This window comes from Trichosurus vulpecula, chromosome 2 (genome assembly GCF_011100635.1).
Source record: "Trichosurus vulpecula isolate mTriVul1 chromosome 2, mTriVul1.pri, whole genome shotgun sequence".
Lineage (NCBI taxonomy): Eukaryota > Metazoa > Chordata > Mammalia > Diprotodontia > Phalangeridae > Trichosurus > Trichosurus vulpecula.
In genome coordinates this window covers 308,227,605-308,249,472 of record NC_050574.1, presented here as the reverse complement: position 1 = coordinate 308,249,472, position 21,868 = coordinate 308,227,605, and the positions used below count along the sequence as shown (strand labels likewise).

The following is a 21,868-nucleotide window of genomic DNA, read 5'->3' as shown; positions in this document are numbered from 1 at the left end:
TTGGGTGAGATTTAGATAATGCACTAAGACACTTGGATGGGGGAATTGAACTGGATCTTTTCATATTTTTTAAATGCTTTAAAGTTTGGTTGGATAAGATAAGAGGCTCAGAATGAGTCAATAGTTCTCTTGATTTGGACTTTGATACTTAGTGGTCATAACTATGATCTTGGGAAGTTGAACATATTGTATATTGATATTCTATGACTGCTTGAAATAAGTTCCCTACCTACAAATAATGAACTGGTTAGCTGCAATCGAAACTGCCCCTCCTCTTGCGTCTCCAGTATCTTTGCTGGAAGGTCATCCACCTGGAGCAAAGTCTGTTTGAGATTTCTTTCAGCCCGTATATAATGCCACTGGTTGTCATTCAGGGGGGATGGAGAAAGAATTGTGAGCTCCATGGGGCCATTCCCAACATCAATGGCAAAAGTGACTTCTGAAGGAGCTGGAACAGAAAATGGGGAACATTAGAAAAGGCTATAGGAGTACATGAATAATCAGTACATGAAAAGGCACATGGATAATCAGTTCATCAAATAAAAAAGACTATCACAGAATCACAGCATCTCATAATATGAAGTGGCTTTAATGTCAACTTTTCCAACCCATTTCTGAACAGATATTCCATCTGCTGTATCATCAATAAGTGATTATTCAGAATCAAATAATAACAAGCATTTTAAGGATTCTCAAAGTGCTAAACAGATGTTATCTCATTTGATATTCAAAACAATCCTCTGAAGGTAGGTGCTTCTATTATTACCATTTAATAGATGAAGAAACTGAGACAGATAGAGGTTCAATGACTTGCCTAAAGTAAATACCCCATGGAGAAGGAGAATCCATTACTTCTGGAAGCAGCCCATTCCACTTTTGGACAGCTTTGTATCAAAAAGATTTTCCTTATATTGTTCTTAAATATGCTTCTTTAGTTCCTACTGACTGCTTTTAGATCTCTTCTCTGGGCTTAAGCACGATGTATCTAATTTGTCTACATGGCAGTCCTTTAAATAATTGAAGAAAACCATGATGCCTCTTTTAAGACTTTCTGTGAAGCTAAATAACAAAATCTCAGAGCTAGAAGGGAATTCACAGGCCATCTAGTTATATTCATCCTGGATGAAAAATCCACTTTATAATATCCCTGACATATGGTTATCCAACCTTTGCTTGAAGAACTCTAATGACATGTAAACCACAACTTCCATTCCACTTTTACATAATTCTAATTGTTAGCATATGTTCCCTTACTTTCTTTTTTTTTGTAAAAATTCACCCATTGCTTCTCACTGTATACTGTGGGATCACACATGGCAAATCTGATCTCTCCCCCGCGTGCCCTAAGGAAAACTTTCCTAGTTATTTCAACCAAACTTTATATGTTTAAAAAGGAAGTCTGTCAGAAGCTTGTTCACTCTAGTCTAAAATTTGGAGCCGATACAATGCTTCAGGTCTGGTATTACTAGAGCAAAATGTAGTGGGGTAGTCACTTTGTCTTCCTATGTTAATGGAGATCTCATTAGCTTTCTGGTGGTCACGTCATACTTAGGAATCATAGTAATTTTCTTATCCCCTGAGAACCACAGCACTTTTCACCTGAACCACTGGCTATTCATTCTTCCCCCATCTTGTATTTGTGGAAGTATTTTGTTTTTGCTAAATCAAGTTTAACATTTTATAATCATTCTCATTAAATTCCATCTTTATAAATTTTGACCAATGCTATAATCCTTCAATAAATATTTCAAAAAATTCTGACCCTATTGTCCAATTTGATACCCATCCCTCTTGGCTTTAGTGAATCTTAAGCTCTAATAAAAATACGATCCATGCCTTTATCCAAAAAACTGGAAAAATGTTAAACAGCACAAGCATAAGCACAGAAACTTGGAAAAATCTGTTGGATATATCTTTCAAAGTTATCATTGGATAATTAATGATTATTCTTTGGGTCCAGTAATTCAGTCCTTTTTAAAAGTGATGATATTATGTTATAAATTGTATTTCTACATAATTTCTATAAAAGGGGCATGAAAGCTTTAATCAAATCTAGGTAAGATATGTGTATAATTTAATAATCTGATCATAAGGAAAACAAAGTTATTTTGGCTCTTCTTGTTGAAGCTGCACTGGTTTTCATGATCATCACTTTCTCCTCTAGATGCTCACTAACCATCTATTTTGTAATGTGTTGCAGAATTTTACCAGGAATCGAAGCCAAGCTCATTTTTCCATAGTTTATAAATAAATATTGATTGTCCTCTTCCCTTTCAGGGTCAGGGTGGTATAGCAAATAAACACACTGGATTCAGAATGAGAAGACCTGTGCTAAAATCCACCCCTGCTACTTATTACTTGTGTAGCCATAGGCAAGGTAATTAACTTCTTGAGGACTCTGTTTCCTCATCTGCAAAATGAGGGGATTGGACTAGATGGCTTTCTTATGTCACTTATGAGTCTAAATTTTTAACCTCATAAATGTAAGTTTACTTTTCTTCAGTCTTACAACCCCTATCCTATTATTTTCAATCTTTAAAAAATAAATTACTAATAGTGGATCGGCAATCTCATCTGCTAATTTTTTCTGTGCTTTTGGATGCTAGAACATCAACTGGGCCAGAGACTCTTGTTATGACCGCCTATTTCTTGGCTTTCAACTCCTTTTTAAAAATATGAGCCTTTTCGTTTTAAGCAAATTTATTATTATTATTATTCATTATTGGCAGAAAAAACAAAGCAAGCTCAAGTATATTGAGGTTAACATTTTATTGAACTGGTTCCTAAGCACAAATCAGAAGAGAAAAGCAAAAAAGAAAAAAGGGTATTGGATAATAAAGAATCTCCTCTAGGGTTCTCCAGCATTTTCAGCCCCCTAAAACTGACAGAAGCTTAGAGCTTGGAAGAGACCTTGGTGATCAACAGGTTCAATACCTTCATTGAAGAAATGAAGGCACTGAGATTTGGAAGGGGTAAAGGACTTGTCCAATGACACATTCAAAGTGGGCCTTTTGATTTTCAAGTTGACTGCTTTTTCTATAATACCTGAAATATTAATAATTTCTACAGCAAGAGAGGTATTATGGAATCAAGTGGGAAGAGAGAAAGTGGGTTGTAAGCTATGTTGTGCAAGCTAGATTATTGGGTGGTGCATGCCTGTTGTCTTTGCTGGAGAGATTAAGGATGGTGGATAACTTGCACTCAGGAGTTCAGAAACGTGCAGTTCTAGAACAAATTATGTCCCTAGTAAGTCCAACACCTTTATGGTGAGGCCCCAAGGGTGGGAGGAGGGGCAGACACCGAATTGCCTAAAAAGAGGTAAAATGGATAGCATCAGAAACTGAGCTGGCAGAAGGCTCCAATCTGATCTGTAGTTAGAACAGGGAGTGAGTGGCCCTTCTATTTTAAGATAGGGAGATGAGCCTTGGAGAGAGAGAGAGAGAGAGAGAGAGAGAGAGAGAATGAATGATGAGTGAAGATGAAGTAATTTCATTTTAGAGAAAAGTAGAAAAGGGAAGAGATGAAGAGATGGTGTTTCTTTGATCATACACTTGGAGTCTATACAACCCACTCTCTTATGCACCCTCCTTTTCCATAAATATTCTTTTCCTCTTTCCTGGGTCCTCCTTCCTTGCCTCTAGCTAGAAACGATTATACAACACTGTATTCAAAGATGAATTTATAGCATTGTTGATAGTATTAATTCCTGTGTCTAAATCAGGAACAAAGCTAAAACTTTTTTTTTTCAATGTCTTCTCTCCTTCCCCTAAACCTTAGACTGAAAAGTACTCAGTTCACTGCTTTTCAAAGGTATCAAGTCTTAATTTGGAAACAAAAAAAAAACACTTGGGTAACATAATTTTCTGCCAAATGTGAACTACATCACTATTTTTATTTATGGTCTTATTGACCCAGGTAAATCATCATGTACTCACAGACCCAAGCATGAAAGAAATTAAGCCTGGATAAATTAAAATGCGTGATTTGCAACTGTGGATCTTCAAGAAAACTGAAAGTACTCTTCAGGATGCTGGTACCTGTGCTGAACTTCTAGTTTTCAATCAGGCAATTAGTAATGAATGATCATAAGACTAACCCTTCTTCTCAAGATCAAGTGGTAAAAAAATTGTGGATGACTGGTCAGTAATTTGCAAAACACATCTGTATAAACATAGGCTTGGTAGTATTAAGTTTCCTTTGCTTCCCTCCCCCTTTTATATCAAACCCTATGCATTTATTTTACTTTTTATTATCATGAAGATATTCATCAGGAATCCATTATCTCTGAAACTAGTACATAAGATATTCAAGCATAAAAACCTGATCTTATATTAAATCAACTTAACGATTAGCCTATGCTTGGCACTGAGGCCAATGCTTGCCCCGCCCCTCCCCCCTGCCCCTCCAATGTGTAAGACAACCTTGCACTCAGGAAACATATAGCCTTTGGAGGAAGTTAAGGTTAATAGGTATGAAACAGATATCATGAAAATAATTTTTAATTGTTTCAACTATATCCCCCCTGTAACCAGAATGGCCTTTGTTTTCTTTGAGTGACTCAGTTTATCTCATTGAGCCTTGCTGAGTGCTGGGCCCCAGGTGACTCAGTTTATCTCACTGAGCCTTGCTGGGTGCTGGGCCCCAGGCCCAGAGCCCTATGAAGCTTTGGTGGGGTAAGGCTAACTCCAGGGAGGGCCTAGTTTACATGTCTGGGATAACAGAGGCTTTTTTCCCCTGAACTAAATGAATGTTCTGAAGTTCAGGGTGCTGGCTTTTTCCCCTGAACCAACTGAATGCTGTCTGTATGTTGGATTGAAGTAAGCTTGTCAGTCCCTTCACCTTGCTTACCTTGGTTAAGCAGATTGAAAAAACCTGTGCTTTCCCGGTCAACCCCTTCACCTTGCTTAAGCAGATTGAAAGAACCTGTGCTTTCCCCGGTGTACCTTACACCCCCACAGAAGCTGCTAGTCAGATGGTTAAAAACAGCTTCCGTTGGAGCCAGAGACAACTTCAGCTACAGCCGAAGCTGAAGCAGGAGCTGCCGGTAGCAGAGCTGACCTACGTGTGGATTGAGGACTGCTTGCTGAACAAGGATTTGAGGCCAGTGGGTAATCTTTTTACCATAGAGGGGAAGCATGTATATGATTTTGCTTTATACCATCATGCTTCTCTGTGGCCTCCTGGTTACTCTTGTGAGGCGGACTTATTGGGCCTGGAAGCTTTTGATCAAAATATCAAACTGGGGATGCTGGTTTGTGGGTTGGTTACTGTGGAGCCTAAATATATGCTTTGATTCTTCTGCCTCCTACTTTGAGAATTCCTTATATCCAGAGGTTCCAAACCTTTCAGACATATATAAGATTCTTTTTGAAATTATAAATTCTGCCCTCATAATACACCCCCCCATTTATACCACCTGGAATAGAATACTCTCTAGATAGATAGATACAGTAGATAGATATATGATAGTTAACAAATATGTATTGACTGAATAATATGATATCACCATTCAACCTATATCCAGTTCTATGTCTTGGGTGAGTCATTTAACTAAAATCCTATATACCTCTGTGTCTTGTGATTTATTGACCAGAGTTTATTCATCTATAACATAAGTGGGTTAGGCTAAGGTCTCTTCAAGGTCTAATATTCTCTGAGTATGAGGAGTTTGTTTTCCATTTATCTAGGAGATGATCAAAAAGTTATAGCTATAGATCTTAAAGAGGCACTGTGGTAAAAATGAGGAGAGCTACTTACTTGTATGATGCTGGAAATTTGGATTCTAATATAAGATATACCACTAATTCATTAGGTGATGTTGAAAACTCATATAACCCAATAGTCCTTGGGTTTCATAAACTGGAAAATGAAAGTATTAGAATCGATATTCGCTAAGGAATCCTTCTTCTTCTAAAACTTTATTCTATGACGATATTAAGAAAATGTACATCTAGGCTGACCTCAAATTCAGCAGTCTTGCCCAGGATCACTGTCTCTGACATCTAGAAGCTTAAGTACAGTGGTCTACCAATAATACAGACAGAACATGGTCAGGGACTGTTCCTTTTTTGTCTTTCTATCCCAAGTGCTTATAACAGTATCTGTCATTTAAGAAATGCTTGTTGAGTGAGTGATTGTATATATCCACGGGCTGATAGAGGGTATGCTGGATGTGTTCCTTTTCTCCCTTTCAACTTATACTCTCTATACATACATCATTATATCCCACGAAATATTTAGATAGTCACTATGTATGCTGAAAAGCAACTTAGAAAGGGGAAACAGTTCATAGTTAAGTCTATGAACTCTATAGCTCAAGGACATGCGACAGCATAATTACAGCTCAATCAAAAAAAAAAGTCCTGAGTTCTTTGTACTTAGCAAATTGATAATATTTTGCTATATTCACAACTGTAGTAATAAGCAAGTTGCCAAAATAGATACGACTTTTTTGACAAATAATTAGATTCTCTTTGCTACTGCAAAAAAAAAGACATCCATTAAGGCTTGAGGACATATTGAAATGTCTCCTTTTTTCATAAAATACTCAATAATCCCCAAGGCTGCTAAATTCAAATGTGCTAGTTGGAAGTGACCCAGAAGTCAATGGATTGAAAAATACATAGAAACCTGTTGTTTCCTGTCCAACAAATTTGATGTACCAAGTTTAGAAGCTGTTGCTCAGACTGTTAAGGGAGGAACACTCCAGATAGGGGAAAAATTCTATTCTGAGTCTTTGCATCTGTTAAAAGGCCATTTCCTTCCCAAGCAGCTGATCTGTTGAGGGTCCTTGCTATAAACCCTTTAGGCAGAAAATTGCATCTGGCTGCAAGATACAATGTGATGATATGCTAAACAGGAACTCAAGATTTGGGGGAAGGGGAGTAGAAAGCAGAGGGATCTTGAAACTTCCCAATATTTAAATCCATACTTGTTTAAAAGTATTTGTTCTATAGTATACTAATATGTTTCCACTAAACAATTATCTCAGTGGATTTCAATGTTCTGCCACATTTAATGTTGAGCTGCATTTTTTAAACCATACTAAGGATGAAGTACAGTATCACAAAGTACAAACAAATTGGACTTAGATGTGCAATTAACACTAAATCATACCTCATTACCTTGTGGTAATGCACCATGACATTTACCACTGTGTTAATGAATCAAAAGGCTGTGGGGCATGATTTTATTAAATTTTATGTTAAGGTTATTATAACCATACTATGAAATGTTTGGTACTCAATTCCACATTTTCAGTGCCCAGCAGAGTTGAGAATGAAGGATCCTATTTCACATCCAAAACCACAATTGCTTCCTTCCATTAACACCTGAAATCATGGGAGTAAAAGGAGGTTAAAGCTACCAATTAATGAGATCTCTTTCCTTTTGTGCACTGTGTTGGAATTGCAATAGAACCACTTAGTATCCCTGTGTTTAGCAAGAGCCCTATGGAATCATCAGAAGTAGTCTCCTTAGGCAAGACCTTCTATTTGCTCTTTGGGGGGGGGGGACGGGCGGAGAGGAAGGATGGGGAGTGGGGCTCTCAAATTTCAAAGTGTATTTTGCTTAAATACTATTTACATTGTCAAGGGTATTTATGCAATTAGGTCATTGGTGCAATCCAGTCAATTAATTCAATCTGACTGTGCAAGGGCATCGAGCTGGGTGCTAGAAATAGAAGGAATATCTATTTACAACCAAGAGGGTATAAAGGTGAGGTAGCAAAACCTCCCTGCAAACAAGGTTGCAACTAAACAGTCAAGGGCTAATGGGGTGATGACCATGAGCTGCAAACCTGACCCTGCAGTAACATATCCATGATGTTGGAAAAGAGATCAGGCAGTCTCCTTTTGATACAAGTTTCAGACTACAAGACCAAAATGGAAACAATTAAAATCAGAAGAGAAACTCAAGCTTTATAAAGAAATTCAAAAGATTCGTGATTTCTCCAATGGTGGATAGTTTCTACAGTGATTTTTAATGGTAACTTCGAAGTAATTTTGGCTTAAAAATTCTCTTTGAGCCTGTCATTGAGCCTGGTCCTCAGATAAGAGACCGAAAATAAGTTGTCATGAATATACTCAATTTTCTTTTCTCCCGTAGCAGGACCTGCCATTGTTGAAGGCTGCTATTCTTCTGTGTCAGTCTCCAAGAATACAGTTACTTGCAGTCTTCATTAAGGCATATGAGTAGGGGTAAGAATATCATGGAGTACTGCTTTATAACATCACTTTGAAAAGGTGGGCAAAACCTATGAAAGTGAATGTTTGCTACTCTCGGTTGGAACACTTTCTCAAAGGATCTCATGGAATGAAATAATCTAGTGGGATGTTGTTAGGTAGGAGGTGGTGATGTTTACCATGGAATCATAGAATTTTAGAGCTGGAAGAGATCTTAAAAGCAGTATAGTTCAATCCCCTTTTTCTACAGATGAAGAAACTGAAAGCCAGAGTTAAGCTGTCTGACTAAAGTTCATAGAGGTAGTAGTTAGTCAAGTCTGCATGTCTTCATTCAGATGTGTCATATATGTCAAATTCCTAAAACAGTCACTTACAGCTTATTTCCAGTCGAATGAAGTCTTTAATGCCCAAATTTTCCAAGAAGATGCCAGACAAAGCCGTGGTTTTGAAAAAGAATGAAATATCAGCACTGAACTCTGCATGAAAGGTAGGGAAGTGAAGGCAAGAGGCTTCTGTATTAAAAGAGGCTGCATTCCAAAAGTGCCCTGGGGGGGAAAAACAAACATCCTTCATTGGTATGGATAGTAGTGGTTGCATGGAATGAATAAGAATATCCTTTACCAGGGTTCCTTATTATGGAAGGGGGTGTGAGGGTTTAGGCAAGTAAAGCAAGTAATGGTAGAAAGCTGTGGATGGCCCAGGATGGAAAGAGAGTGTGAACATATGAAAGTGGTGAAGCATCTCAAACTTACATAACATGAACCAAAAGTGTCTTTTGGTTTATTACTCACGGTCGCCATAGCAACGTAATGGGCCAATTCTCCAGGCGGCTTCTGAGTTTGATCTGTTGGTATCAGTGATAACTATCTGGGTGACAGGCAAGTGGTCTTTGAAGGAAAGAAGGCCAGTATCATTTGTCCTAAAAAAAACATAAATACAGAATAGATCTTTTACTTTTAACCATTTTCAAGGTTGACACTAGAAACTTTTCAGCATCCTGCTTTTCCAATATGGTCTCTGAAGCTGAAGGTAAGTGGGCAGTAAGGAAAAAGGGTAAAATAGGAAAGAAGGACAACGCTTCGCCACTTCATTAGCAGTCTAAGAATCTGAGAAAACCTGAAAACTGAAATCTTAAAATCTACAACCAGTTTCCAAATACAAGCAGATTTTTATTTTTGCTAATAGTTTTCTGAAAGACAAAGAGGTTTCAAAGATTACAGTTAACTACCCAAAAGACTTAAGAACACCTACACACATACAGCTATCAATTTAAATAGTTGGCACTAATGCTGGATTAAAGATCACTTCCCTTGTCCTGTAAAGAGATCCGCTACCTCAGTAACTATCTCACTGCCAACAGTACAAATCCTACTTTCCATAACTCCAAAGGTTCACTTCAGACAACTGGTGACAGGTTTTAATCAGCCTTAGACCCTGATCATTGCTTTTATCTCTTGACTGAAATAGATCTTAATATAGCATTCCTTTTCTATCTTCAATCTTTTTTCTTGGAAAAAAAAGTCCTGGAAAACATGGTTATGTTCTTTTATTTTTTAAAAAATGCTTATTACACATTGATTCATATAGTTCCCTCACCCATTAGCCTTTGTCAGATAAAATGGGAACTCACAGCTTTAGAAACTTGTCCTAGCTCACTTCCTTGGGCAAATAATTTAAAATCCTTTGGGCCTTTGTTTCCTTATCTGTAAATGTGTGATTTCAACTAGATGTCCTACCAGTAATAAACCTATGACTCTATGATCTGTTTTCTCTATGCCCATTTTAAATTTTGATTGGGGTTTCCTCTAAGAATATTAAATATTTCTAATAAAGGGAAATTAGGAGAGATTAAGTATATGGTTATTTAGGTTGTGAATGGGTTTAGGGAGGTGTATATGTAAGCATTTCTGTCTTGAGCAATGTGTACTACAATCACAATTATACTTGAAAAATTGAGGAGGGGAAAAAAGTTTACTTTCTCTATACATGCAGAAATCAAGCAGTATATCTGAAAACACCCAGCAAAACTAAGATTAAAAGTCAGTTCCAATCTACTGAATCATACTGCTTCCCTGAAAGAGTTCAGTAATTGAAGTGGGGGCAATAGATACTAAAGCATTTCCAATATTTCACAAAATTGCATAATTTTATTATTAGATAGAATATCAGAGGAAATCTACTCCAATTTTCTCAGTGTATAGATAAGGAAATTGAGTGGGAAGAAGTTTAAATGATTCATGTGGCTTATAAGAGCCACATTGGATGGGGAATGTCAAGAGCATTGAAGTAATTCCAGGCTCTGGTAGCAACCTGCTTGTTGACTGTGGCCCTCTTCACATGTACAAGGGCAGAGGTGGCCCAGATTAGCTGTAAGGCTCCTTCCAGTTGCAGTTTGATTAGTCTCTGATTTGCTCAAGCTCACATAGTTTCCTGATTGCCAATCAAGAGTCCTTGGAAATATTCTATAATGTTACATATCCCTTTCCCTTTCCCAAAAGGAAAATCCAAGTTCCTGCTGACTGAAGTTAAAAAAAAATCATTTGGTCATTGGTTAGTAGTAGAATTGGCAAGAATATTGAAGTTCTTCTAGAAGCGTAGTTGGTCATAATGTGTCAAGTTTCAGTGAAACCCATTTGCCTAGGTATGCTAGAGTTAGCAATTAAGCAAAATGCAACAAAACAAAACAAAGGCTGAATAAGCCACAGAAGGTGAAGTGGAGGTACTGAGGGTCTTTAGATCTCTCTCCTTAATCTGACAATTCAGTCTACCTGGCAACTGCAACCTGGCATCATCACTACACAATCTTTTGCCTTGTTTCTCCTTTGATCTTGCCATCTCCATTTTTATTTGTAACCTAAGTATCCTGAATCTTATTCCTAATCAATGTTATGCTTCCTCTTTCCATTTTGACATTATTCTTTATGCTTCAGGTCCCAACTAAGTAATATATATGGCTTGACTTTAAAGTTCTCAACCATTGATTTCCATTAATCAAGGTAGAGCCATTCAGAAGCAATGGTCAAAATCATTTTTATATCTCCTAAATATAACCTAATTTATTGAAATATCCACTGGTGTTGAACAATTTGAAAATGTCTCTGTAGAAAATAACCCCTTTACCTTATTACACACATGGTGAGAATCAGGCAGAGAAAGGGAAGAGCACTAGCCAATGAATAACACTGGCTTCAATGAAATGATGTGTTCTGATTGCCTTGATTTCCCCAAGGACTTCAGTTTCATATGTCTTCAGTATAACTCTTCCATTACTTTTATCTCCCCTGTAAATATATGTTCTCTCTAATAAAAAAATAATTGTCTCCTACAACATCTCCAGGTGTTACTGATATTAGCAATGATTCCCCTCTCTGGCTCAACAAAGACTGACTTATAAAAAACTTTTAACCAGATTAATTTTTATCTCTAAACTGGTGGGAATTAACCTCAGATCCTCAGCGTAATGAAATGGAGCCCTATGCTCATAATCACATGTTACAGACCTTAAAGATAATATCATCTTAAACCCTTAATAATTATATTTAAATTCTTCAAGAAATTGATTATGCACAATGAATCAGTGTTTGAGGGATCCATTGAGTTCTAAAAATGTGAAGTGGTTTGACCACTGTTACACAGATGACATACAGCATTACATTGGGAGAGAAGGAATTTAAACCTAGCTATTCTGACTCTAAATGAAGCACTCCTTCTGCTTTACCATATTGACTCATCTCACTTCCATTTAAATGCCTTCCTGAATGGGCATAATCAGAGATATTGCTTTCAGCTTATCACAGGACTTGAGGCCAAGTCAAGTGAGTTTGGCAAAGGCTGGTACACATATTGAGGGTAGATTGCTCTGTTTTAGTAGGGAGTTGGAAAGTACCTTGAAACTTGATGGTAGAAAATTAGCTTTTAAGGCTGCTTTTTTGAAAATGGCTAGGGCAATTTTCTGTTTCTGCAGTAAATTTCCCTTCCTTTGCCCCCCAAAACACATCTTTAAAACTTTGTCCATGTGGAATAGAACAACCATGCAATCATGCAACTCTTCACACAAACTTTGCACTTCATCTCACAATGTGGCAGACTAATTTTAAAGACTCCTGTCCCCAACTCTTCCAATATCCTGAGGATCATAGATGGATATATTGTTATACCTAGTGTATATATAAGAATGATGGGTAGCTCAGTGGCACAGTGGATAGAACATTGGGCCTGGAGTCAGGAAGACTCATCTTCCTGAGTTCAAATCTGGACTCAGACTTAGCTGGGTGACCCTGAGCTAGTCACTTAACCCTATTTACATCAGTATCCTCATCTGAAAAGTGAGCTGGAGAAGGAAATGGCAAACCACTCTAGTATGTTTGCCAAGAAAACCAAATGGAGTAGTGAAAGTCAGCCATGATTGAAAATGACTGAACAACAACATAAGAATCCATATCAATCACATGCAAGCAGCCAGGGTGATTGATATGAGACTGGCTTCAGTTTTAGGAACACATGGGCTGAAATCTCATCTCCATATACCTATTAGCTTTGTGTCCCTAGGCAAAGCATTTAACCTCTCTCAGTGTCTTTTTCCTCACCTGTAAAATGCAGGATGATAATACCTACCTGACTGGATTATTGTGAGAATCAAATGAGATAATGATGTAAAATGCATGTGAACCTTAAAGCAAAACAATACAAACTGTTGCTGCCATTGCTATGTTAAGTTTTATTCATATAAAATTTTAAAAATAAGGTGGAATCCATTGATGCTAATTCCTGCAAACTCAGGTTTTCATGAAAACTTCAAGAGAACAAGCCCAAGAAAAATCAGTGTCACAATCCAAGAGTCAGAAGGATAACTGGAAGTTTTGCATTTCTTTTCACCCTCAGTCTTTATTTTTAAAGTTAAAGCAAAAATGGAGGATTCTAAAATCTGTCCATCCCCAGTAATTATTTTCTCACATATTTTGTCATGTTTTCTGCATGAATTTGATGTTTTTAGGCTACAATATTTGATGACTTTCAAAGACTAAGAATCAAAATCTCTATCAAATAAAAGGGAAAAAATGATTCAAATTCATCAAACTGAGATGAATTAATTTGAATTCAACAAACATTTAAAAATGAAAACTTGGTCTTTTCTGCAGTTACTGCATTAGGAAAATGCTTTTATCAAGAATATTTATAAACTTTCAAGGTGTCACATCAATAAATGACAACTTAATTTAACTTAGTAGTAGCAAGAACAGCATTCGAGTATGTTTAACTGGCGATGAAAGTTGTGCAGGTTCAATGCAAGACGTTGGACAGAGACCATACAGTTTCATCAAAGTGCTAAATGTGGCCTGTCCTCACCAATGCATGGAAGAAACCATTTGTTTTCAGTCTATTCTTAAAGAATTGCCAGTTGGCTAAAGTAAGTAAGATTGTTCTCTTTGTAGAACTGAACTAATGAAAGGGTCTCAATGGCTAATTAGAAATGACAATTTTATTGACCTCCATTTATTCCTTTCTACTTACAAATATTCCCATGCCTCCCTCATGCTCAAAAAACCCTCACTTGATCCATCGATCTCAAAGGGCTAGCCTGTATCTCCCTTCCCTTTTATGGATAAATCCCCTAAGAAGGTCATATGCAATAGATGCTTCCACATCCTTTCCTCTCACTCTCTTAATTCTCTACAATCTGGCTTTCATTCAACCAAAACTGCTCTCTCCAAAGTTACTAATAATGTCTTAATTATAATATCAAAGGGACTTTTCTCAGTCCTCATCTGTCTTGACCTCTCTGCCGCATATGATACTATTGGTCACCATCTTTTCCTTGATATTTTCTCTCTAGGCTTCTGCGATCCTATTCTATCCTGGTTCTCTTCCTTCTGATCTCACAACTCTTTCTGTCTTTGTTGTTGGATTTTCATTTAGGTCACAGTGCTACCTGTGGGCATTACACAGTGATCTGTCCTGGGCCCTCTTTCTTCACATTCTATAAAACTTAACTTGGTGATCTCATCTGCTAACATGGATTCAATTATCTACGCTATGCTAATGATTCAAATCAATTTATCCAGCCTTAATCTCTCACTGGCTCTCCATTGTAGCATCTCCAAATGTCTATTGTAAAACTAGAACTGTATGTCCCATAGACATCTTATACTCATTATCTTTTATCCAAAACCCTCACCCCTTCTTAGTTTCCCTGTGACTTTTGATGGTAACACCATCCTCCCAGTCACCCATAGTTGAAACTTAATGTCATCCCCCTATTCTTCCTCTCCCTTCTCCCAGGGCATCCCTTTTTCTTGCTCATCTTTTTTTTTTACATCATCCTGATATAATAGACTCACTCCCATCTTCACTATGTAGAATCCATCTAATTGCTCTAATAATGATAAAATTCTTAGAAAATATATCATCTTCCCATATAAATATGTGAACAGTTTAACTTTATTGAGTTTACCTTTTTGTATGTCTCTTAAGTCTTGTATTTGAAAGGGAAATTTTTTATTCAGCTCTTATCTTTTCATAAGGAATGCTTGAAAGTTTTGTAGTTTATTAAATTTATTTTTTCCCACTGAAGGAGTTACTTTTATAAGTTATTCTTGGTTGCAATCCTAGCTCTTTGCCTACCAGAATATCATATTCTTAGCCTTTCTCTCATTTAATTTTGTAGCTGCTAAATCTTGTGTCATCCTGACTATGGTTCCATATTTGTATGGTTTCTTTTTGGATGCTTGAAGTATTTTTATTTAGCTACAACTTTCATGAAAGTTTTCATTTTGGAGTCTCAGGGTATAATGCGTACATTCTTTTAATTTCCATTTTACCCTTTGGTTCTAGGATATCAGGGGATTTTCTTTGACAATTTCTTAAAATATGATATCTAGGTTCTTTCTCTTATCATGCCTTTCAGGTAGTTCAATAATTTTTACCTTGTCTCTCCTTGATCTGTTTTCCAGGCCACTGTTTTTTGATGAGATATTTTGCATTTTCTTCTATTTTTCATTTTTTTCATTCTTTTGATTTTGTTTTATTATTTCTTGATGTCTCATGGAGTCATTAGCTTCCACTTGCCCAATTCTAACTTTTAAAGAATTTTTTTCCCAGTGAGCTCTTGCACCTCTTTTTCCATTTAGCCAACTCTCATTTTTAAGGAGTTATTTTCCCCCCTCAGAAGTGTTGTATCTCTTTTTCCATTTATTAATTCTGCTTTTAAGATATTATTTTCTTTAGTAATTTTTGTGCCTCACTTATGAAGCTAGTCTTATCATAATTGCCTTTCCTCACTCTCATGTCTTTAATTCTTATTTGATTTTAAAAGTCATTTTAGCTCTTTCAGTATTTCTTGTTGGGCTTGTGCCCAATGCACTTTTTTTTTCTTTGAGGTTTTACTTGTAGCTGTTCTGACTTCACGTCATACCTGTTTTGACTTCACTATCTTCTGATTTTGTTCTTAATCTTCCCTATCATCATAATACTTTTTATGATCACTTTATTTTTTTGGTTGTTTGCTCATTTTTCCAGCCTATTTCTTGAGTTTAAATTTATTTCAAAGTTGTACTCTTTTACTGGCATGGGGGTGGTGGTGGTTAAGGCACTGTCTGAAGCTTCTGGCTTTTTTGCACTATTATGTTCAGAGCTAGTTCTGGGAATTTGGAAGTTTCAGGTACTTTTGAAGTTGGTGTGATTTCAAAGAGGTATATCCAGGAAGGGGCATTGATCCCTTGGGATTGTAATTGATACTGCTGCTCAGGGTCCCTGCTCCCTTGAGACCAGAAGTGACACTGCTCCACAGCAGTGCTTTTAACTAAAAGTGCTCCATTCTACCCTTGAACATTAACCCAGAAATGGATATTCGTAATATAGTTACCAGTTTTCAGCGCTGCATTCAGTGGTAGCACGGGGGGGGGGGGGGCCTGTAATCTCTTTTTGACTATTTGGCAGATCACCTTACCATCTCTGGCTTGAAAGTTCCTGAAACCATTGATGCTTCTCTTGCTACCATCTAATCCCACCAGTGGTGTTTCATCCACATGGTTTCCAGGCCAGTTTCCACCCCTATGTCATAGATCTCTCCTTTCAACTTCCTAAATTGTCTTGTATTGGAAGAATGTTTCACACTGACGCTTTTGTTGGCTCTCCCACTCCAGATTTTGAGTTAAGGCTTTACTGTGAAGTTGTTTGCAGGGAAATATTGGGAGAAGTTGGCTGAGTGTTTCTTCTACTGAACCATCTTGGCACTGGCCCTGAAAATCTCATCAGTTGACTCTTGACTGAATAAATTCCACCGCAATTGATTAAATGTCAAGAGACCTAGAGTAAGGGCCCTAGCACATTGGGTGATCCCTTGGGGAGGGTTTAAGGGAAGACATGAATAAGACTGTCAAAGAATGAGAAGCCGTAGATGAGTCACAAACTCACCCTTGCTGGGATTACTTATAGCAATGATATTATGGAAGCATTTCAGCATAGTAGTACTTTCACCTCTGATCTCAAGTGTGGCATCTGATTGGACTCTATCTCCTCTTCATGTTGGAGCAATTCATGAAGAAGAGTTGAAATTTGTAGAGTTTTCCTTTCTTCTGAGACTCTCTCCACTCTTTCTAAGATCTAGATTTTTCTGCCTCTCTGATTCCTTATTCTTTCTCATTCTTGACCACTTTCTACAGATCTTCTTTCTTTTTACAACCTTTACAAGTAAGTGTTCCTTGACATTTTCCTGGTCTTTTTTCTTCTCTGTTCTCTCTCTCCCTCTGATGTCTCATTCATTTCCATGGTTTTATTTTTTTTTAAAGTCCCAAAACTGTTTCTCCATTCTCATTTCTCTTCAGAGCTACTGTTTCTCATTTTAATCTGTGAGAAAGAACTTTTTTTCTGATTGACTGGATATTTTTTTCTTGACCTGTGATTACATTGGGAGACTGTCTAAGAAAATTGGCTGTGACAATGAGAGGTTAAGTATCTTGCCTAAGGTCAAACAAGTAGTATTTGGCTGAAGTGCTGCTTAAAGAAGTCTTCCAAAATTTTTTCTCTCCCACAACACCATATCAGTGGTAAGCAATGATTATTCCACTCCATACTTGCCCTTTCAAGAGTATATCTCTTCCTTTCAGTCTTCTGAATCTGCTTATTTATATTCTTCTTTCTGAAATGCCCTTTCTCTTCTTATAGCTCCACCTAAACTACCCACCCTTAAAGTCCCAATTCATATGCCCCCAGTTCCATGAAGTGTTTCAGGATCCTCCCAATAGGTCATCATGTTGCTCTCATCTGAGTCTCCATGCTTGGATATTTGCATTTCTTTTATGAGACTTATAATCTGCCTCATACGATAATTACAGATATACTTATTTTCTTCCTCCTACTTGAGGGCAGGAAACATATCTCCTGCTGTGGTCTTCACAATGTAGTGGGTCAGTAAGCATTTCTTGAACTGCTATATCAGATATGAAATAATTTTCTTGTAAATAGTGTCTTGTTTCCACATTTTACTTTCTTTTGATATGTCATTTAAAGCATTTGATATTCCCTTTAATTTTTCCTCCCCTATTCTACCTCCTCAAATACATCCAGTGAAGTGCTTAACAAATAGAATATCCAATCTGAAAGAATGAAGCAAAGAATTCAGAGAATGTGAGACCCTGCTTTGGTCTTTGAATGAACATAACAACAGAACAAATAAATTAGTGCAGGGTCCTCAACATTCCCATCAACTGCATTGATTTTTAGATACCTTATATTTCCCTTGTTGATCAACGTTGTTTGAAAATTGTATCTTCCCTTTCCTTTTGTAGTAAATGCTACTACATGGAGGAAGAAAAATGGGAGGAAGAAAATGGAGGAAGAACAAGGGTCACTTTAATATTGCTTTAAACCTCTCTCTCTCTCTCTCTCTCTCTCTCTCTCTCTCTCTCTGTGTGTGTGTGTGTGTGTGTGTGTGTGTGTGTGTGTATACATATATGTATATATATATATATATATATGTATATATATATATATATATGCAGATTTTTCCTATAATTCTAGTGGTTACTTAAATGCTATATGGGACTTGGAGGAGACATAGTAAGGTAAATTAAGTTTTTACTATACCAAAGTGCTTTGCAGATCTGTGATTAAATCTGTCTGGAAATTACCTCTCCCAAAAAAGATAACAACTATCAACATCTGAATAGATAAATTTTAAGGAACTGCCTGTGGAACAGAGAGGTTAAATAGTTTGTCCATGGACACAGAGCTTAGAAAGAATAGTGGCTTTTGCACACTGGAATCATTGCAAACATTTTGAAGGAAATACTCAAAAGCATGGCTGTAGGGAGTTATTCTCTCTAGGAAGCATTAAATATAATCTTCAGCAATCAACCTAAAGACCAAGAAAATAAAATGTAAAAAAAACACCTAATTGTGCTGCCTGAGCTTATTTTTACCTTTTGAATTTTGTCATCCTCTAAGACAGATCTCAAGTTTATTCATTCCACAACATTTACTAAATTTCTGCTGCATCAGTCACTCAACAGGCATTTAGTAAGTATTTATGATGTGCTAGACATTGTAGTAAGAGAACTACCAGACAAAAGGCACTAACACTAATAAAGATCTGAAAAAGCCACTCATTTCAGAAAGTAGTATTGTAGCTGAGACTTAAAGGGAGCCAAGCAAGCTAGGAGGAATAGATGAAGAGGGAGAGTATAGTGGCATAGGGGACAATCAGAGAAAATGCTCAGTCAGGAAATGGATTGTCTTGTGTGAGGAACAGCAAGGGGGCCAATGTCACTGCATCACAGAGTTTATGGGATAAGTAAGGTATAACAATACTGGAAAGTTAGAAGAGTGGCAGGTTATGAAGGACTCTGAAAGTCAAAGAGATTTTTACATTTGAACCTAGTCTGGAATGATAAAATGAGTTCAAATCTGGCCTCAGACACTTAGTACCTGTGTTACCCTGAGCTAGTCACTTAACCCTGATTCTCTTAGTTTCTTCATCTGTAAAATGAGCAGGAGAAGGAAATGGCAAACTACTCTGGCATCTTTGCCAAGAAAATATCAAATGAGGGCACAAAGATTTGGACATGACTGAAATTACTGAACAACAACAAAAATCACATTTATCCAATCATATCACCTCCAGGCTAAATAGTTCCTTTTCCTCTGTTTTGTAAAATGTTATTTTGGGTTATAAGCCTTTTCCTCTTTTCTTCTGTCTCTTGTATGTACCATTCCAATATTGCTTCATACTCTTGTATGATTTTGATTATAATTCCTTTGTTCTAGAAATCTTTATTATGTAACCTTGCAATACTTTTTCTTTGATTAGAACATTTGTAATTAGCTATTACATTTCCATCTTTGTTATATATTTTTTCTTTTAAAAAATGTATTTTATTGCTCAGTTAACAAGCATTTATTTTTCTTTTCCTCCCCTCCACTGGAATATGGATTAGTTAGGCAAAATGAGTCCCCCACATTTGCCATGTTAATCTGAACCCTTTGTCAGAGGGTAAATAGCATGCTTCATCTTCAGTCTTCTGGATTCATAATTGGTCATTACAATGATCAGAATCCTTAAGGCTTTCCAAACTGTTCTCTTGTTACAATGCTGTTATTATATAAATTATTCTCCTGGTTGAGTTCACCTCACTTCATAGCTATTCATACAGATCTTCTGTTTGCTCAATTAGCTATTTCTTTCAGGCAGTGTCTTTCTATCTTATTGACTTGTTATTCTAATAGTTCTGAGATATTCTCTTTCAGTATTTATTGAAACATATTTATATATTTCTTGTTTTGTTTTTGAAAGAGTCCAGTATTCTTTTTTAATTATCTCTTCTCATTCTGTTTTCCAAGTAATATGTTTTCAATATTAGGTAAATTATTGTGTTCTAATTTTTCAAGTTTTTCCCTTTATTTTACTAGTTCCTGTTCTGTCTTTAGAATTTTATGTACTCTTTGCTCCTTTCTATTTTTCAGCATGCTCACTGCCTAGGAAGGTATTACATTTCTCTTCCAGGCTGTTTATTTTCCTTCTAAGTGCTATGCTTTAATACTTTATTTCTTTTTTTCAGCTCCTTTTTTTCTCCCATCTGCTTTTTTTATCTTTTGCTAGTGTTTTCTACTTATATTTATTAGGTATTTGACTTGTCTTTTAGAATTTTTTTTCTTCTATAAGGATTTTTTCTTATCTTATGCTTTCAATCTTTCCATTAGAAATATTTAGCTAAGAAAGGTCCCTTTCTTGATCAAGTCATTCAAAATTTTCTTGGTTCTATAATTGCTACAGTTATTATCACTCAAGTCCCTTTATTTAGGATCAAAGAAGGACTTGAAGGAAGACCACATGGAGCCACAAGAAGTTTTCAGTACTGTATTGGCAACCAAAAATGGGCTCCTTAGCACTTAGTCAACAAGTGCCCTTGACTAGTTTGGCTTTTTCCCCTGAACTGAATGCTGTTTGTATGTTGGACTGGAGTAAGCTTGTCGGCCCCTTCACCTTGCTTCCCTTGCTTAAGCTGATGGAAAGAACCTGTGCTTTCCCAGTCAACCCCTTCACCTTGCTTAAGCAGATTGAAAGAACCTGTGCTTTCCCCGGCGTACCTTACACCCCCGCAAAAGCCAGATGGTTAAAAGCAGCTCCTGTTGGAGCCAGAGGCTGCTATGGCTATAGCCACAGCCGAAGCAGGAGCTGCCAGTAGCACAGCTGACCTACGGGAGGAAGCTGAACAAAGACTTCAGGCCAGTGGGTAATCTTTTTACCATAGAGGGGGAAGCATGATTTTGCTTTATGCAATCATGCTTCTCTGTAGCCTCCTGGTTACTCTTTCAAGGCGTACTTATTGGGCCTGGAAGCTTTTGATCAATATATCAAAATGGGGTTGCTGGTTCATGGGTTGGTTACTGTGGAGCCTAAATATATGTTTTGATTCTTCTGCCTTCTACTTGAGAGTTTCTTATATCCGGCGGTTCCGAACCTTTCAGACATGTTTATGATCCTCTTTGAGATTATAAACTCTGCCCTCCTACTACATTTGGCGACGAGGATGGGATCGCTAGGTATAAGATCTCTATTTAGAAGCAGAACAATTCCAGAGGAAGAGATGAATATCCCAGGATGGGAGGATCCATTTTATTCCTCCCTAGCAAAAGAATTGGCTAAAAAAGCTGGACCCTGTGAAAACTGGGAACCAAGGCTACGGAGAGGAGATCCTAGGGATTTAGAAAAGTGTTTACAAGAAGTTGGGATTCAGTCAGGGGCATCACTATCTAGGCAAAGCTGGATAGTGTTATCAGCCTACCGGCTAGTATACGAAAGATTGAGATTAAGTGAAAGACATGGGGGCACTCCTACCCCACAGCAAGAAGGGGAATCTCAGATAGCAGGAGACCAAACTGACTCAAATGAGAACTTTTCTATTAATGTGGCTAAGAGCAACAGGAGACCAAAAAAGCCCAGAGTGCATTTCAACCCAGCCCAGAAAGAGCCTGACTGCCTGCTTCGTCCTAGCCATGGTGGCAGAGGAAGTGAGTGGGGGGAAAATGAGACAATGTTAGGGGCTGAGGCACAAAACACTACTGGGGTTCAGGATGTCCCTCACACAGAGAACAGGAGATGGTTAAATGATCAGACAAGGGCTCGACCCATACAAAGGAGGAAGACAGAAACCCGAGGTGAAGATTCAGTTACAAGGGAAATTCAGGAA

At 37.2% G+C, this 21,868-nt stretch overlaps 1 protein-coding gene across 1 annotated transcript in view; it reads right to left on the bottom strand.

Annotated features, from left to right (window-relative positions):
* Window positions 1-21,868, bottom strand: part of LOC118837074 (contactin-associated protein-like 5) — a 213,989-nt gene that overhangs the window by 173,830 nt on the left and 18,291 nt on the right. Inside the window, exons 3-5 of the mRNA XM_036744078.1 lie at window positions 8,975-9,102; window positions 8,558-8,728; window positions 230-448 (exon numbers count right to left, since the gene is read on the bottom strand). Coding sequence (XP_036599973.1) covers window positions 230-448; window positions 8,558-8,728; window positions 8,975-9,102 — 518 coding nt within the window. The remainder of the gene's footprint in view (window positions 1-229; window positions 449-8,557; window positions 8,729-8,974; window positions 9,103-21,868) is intronic.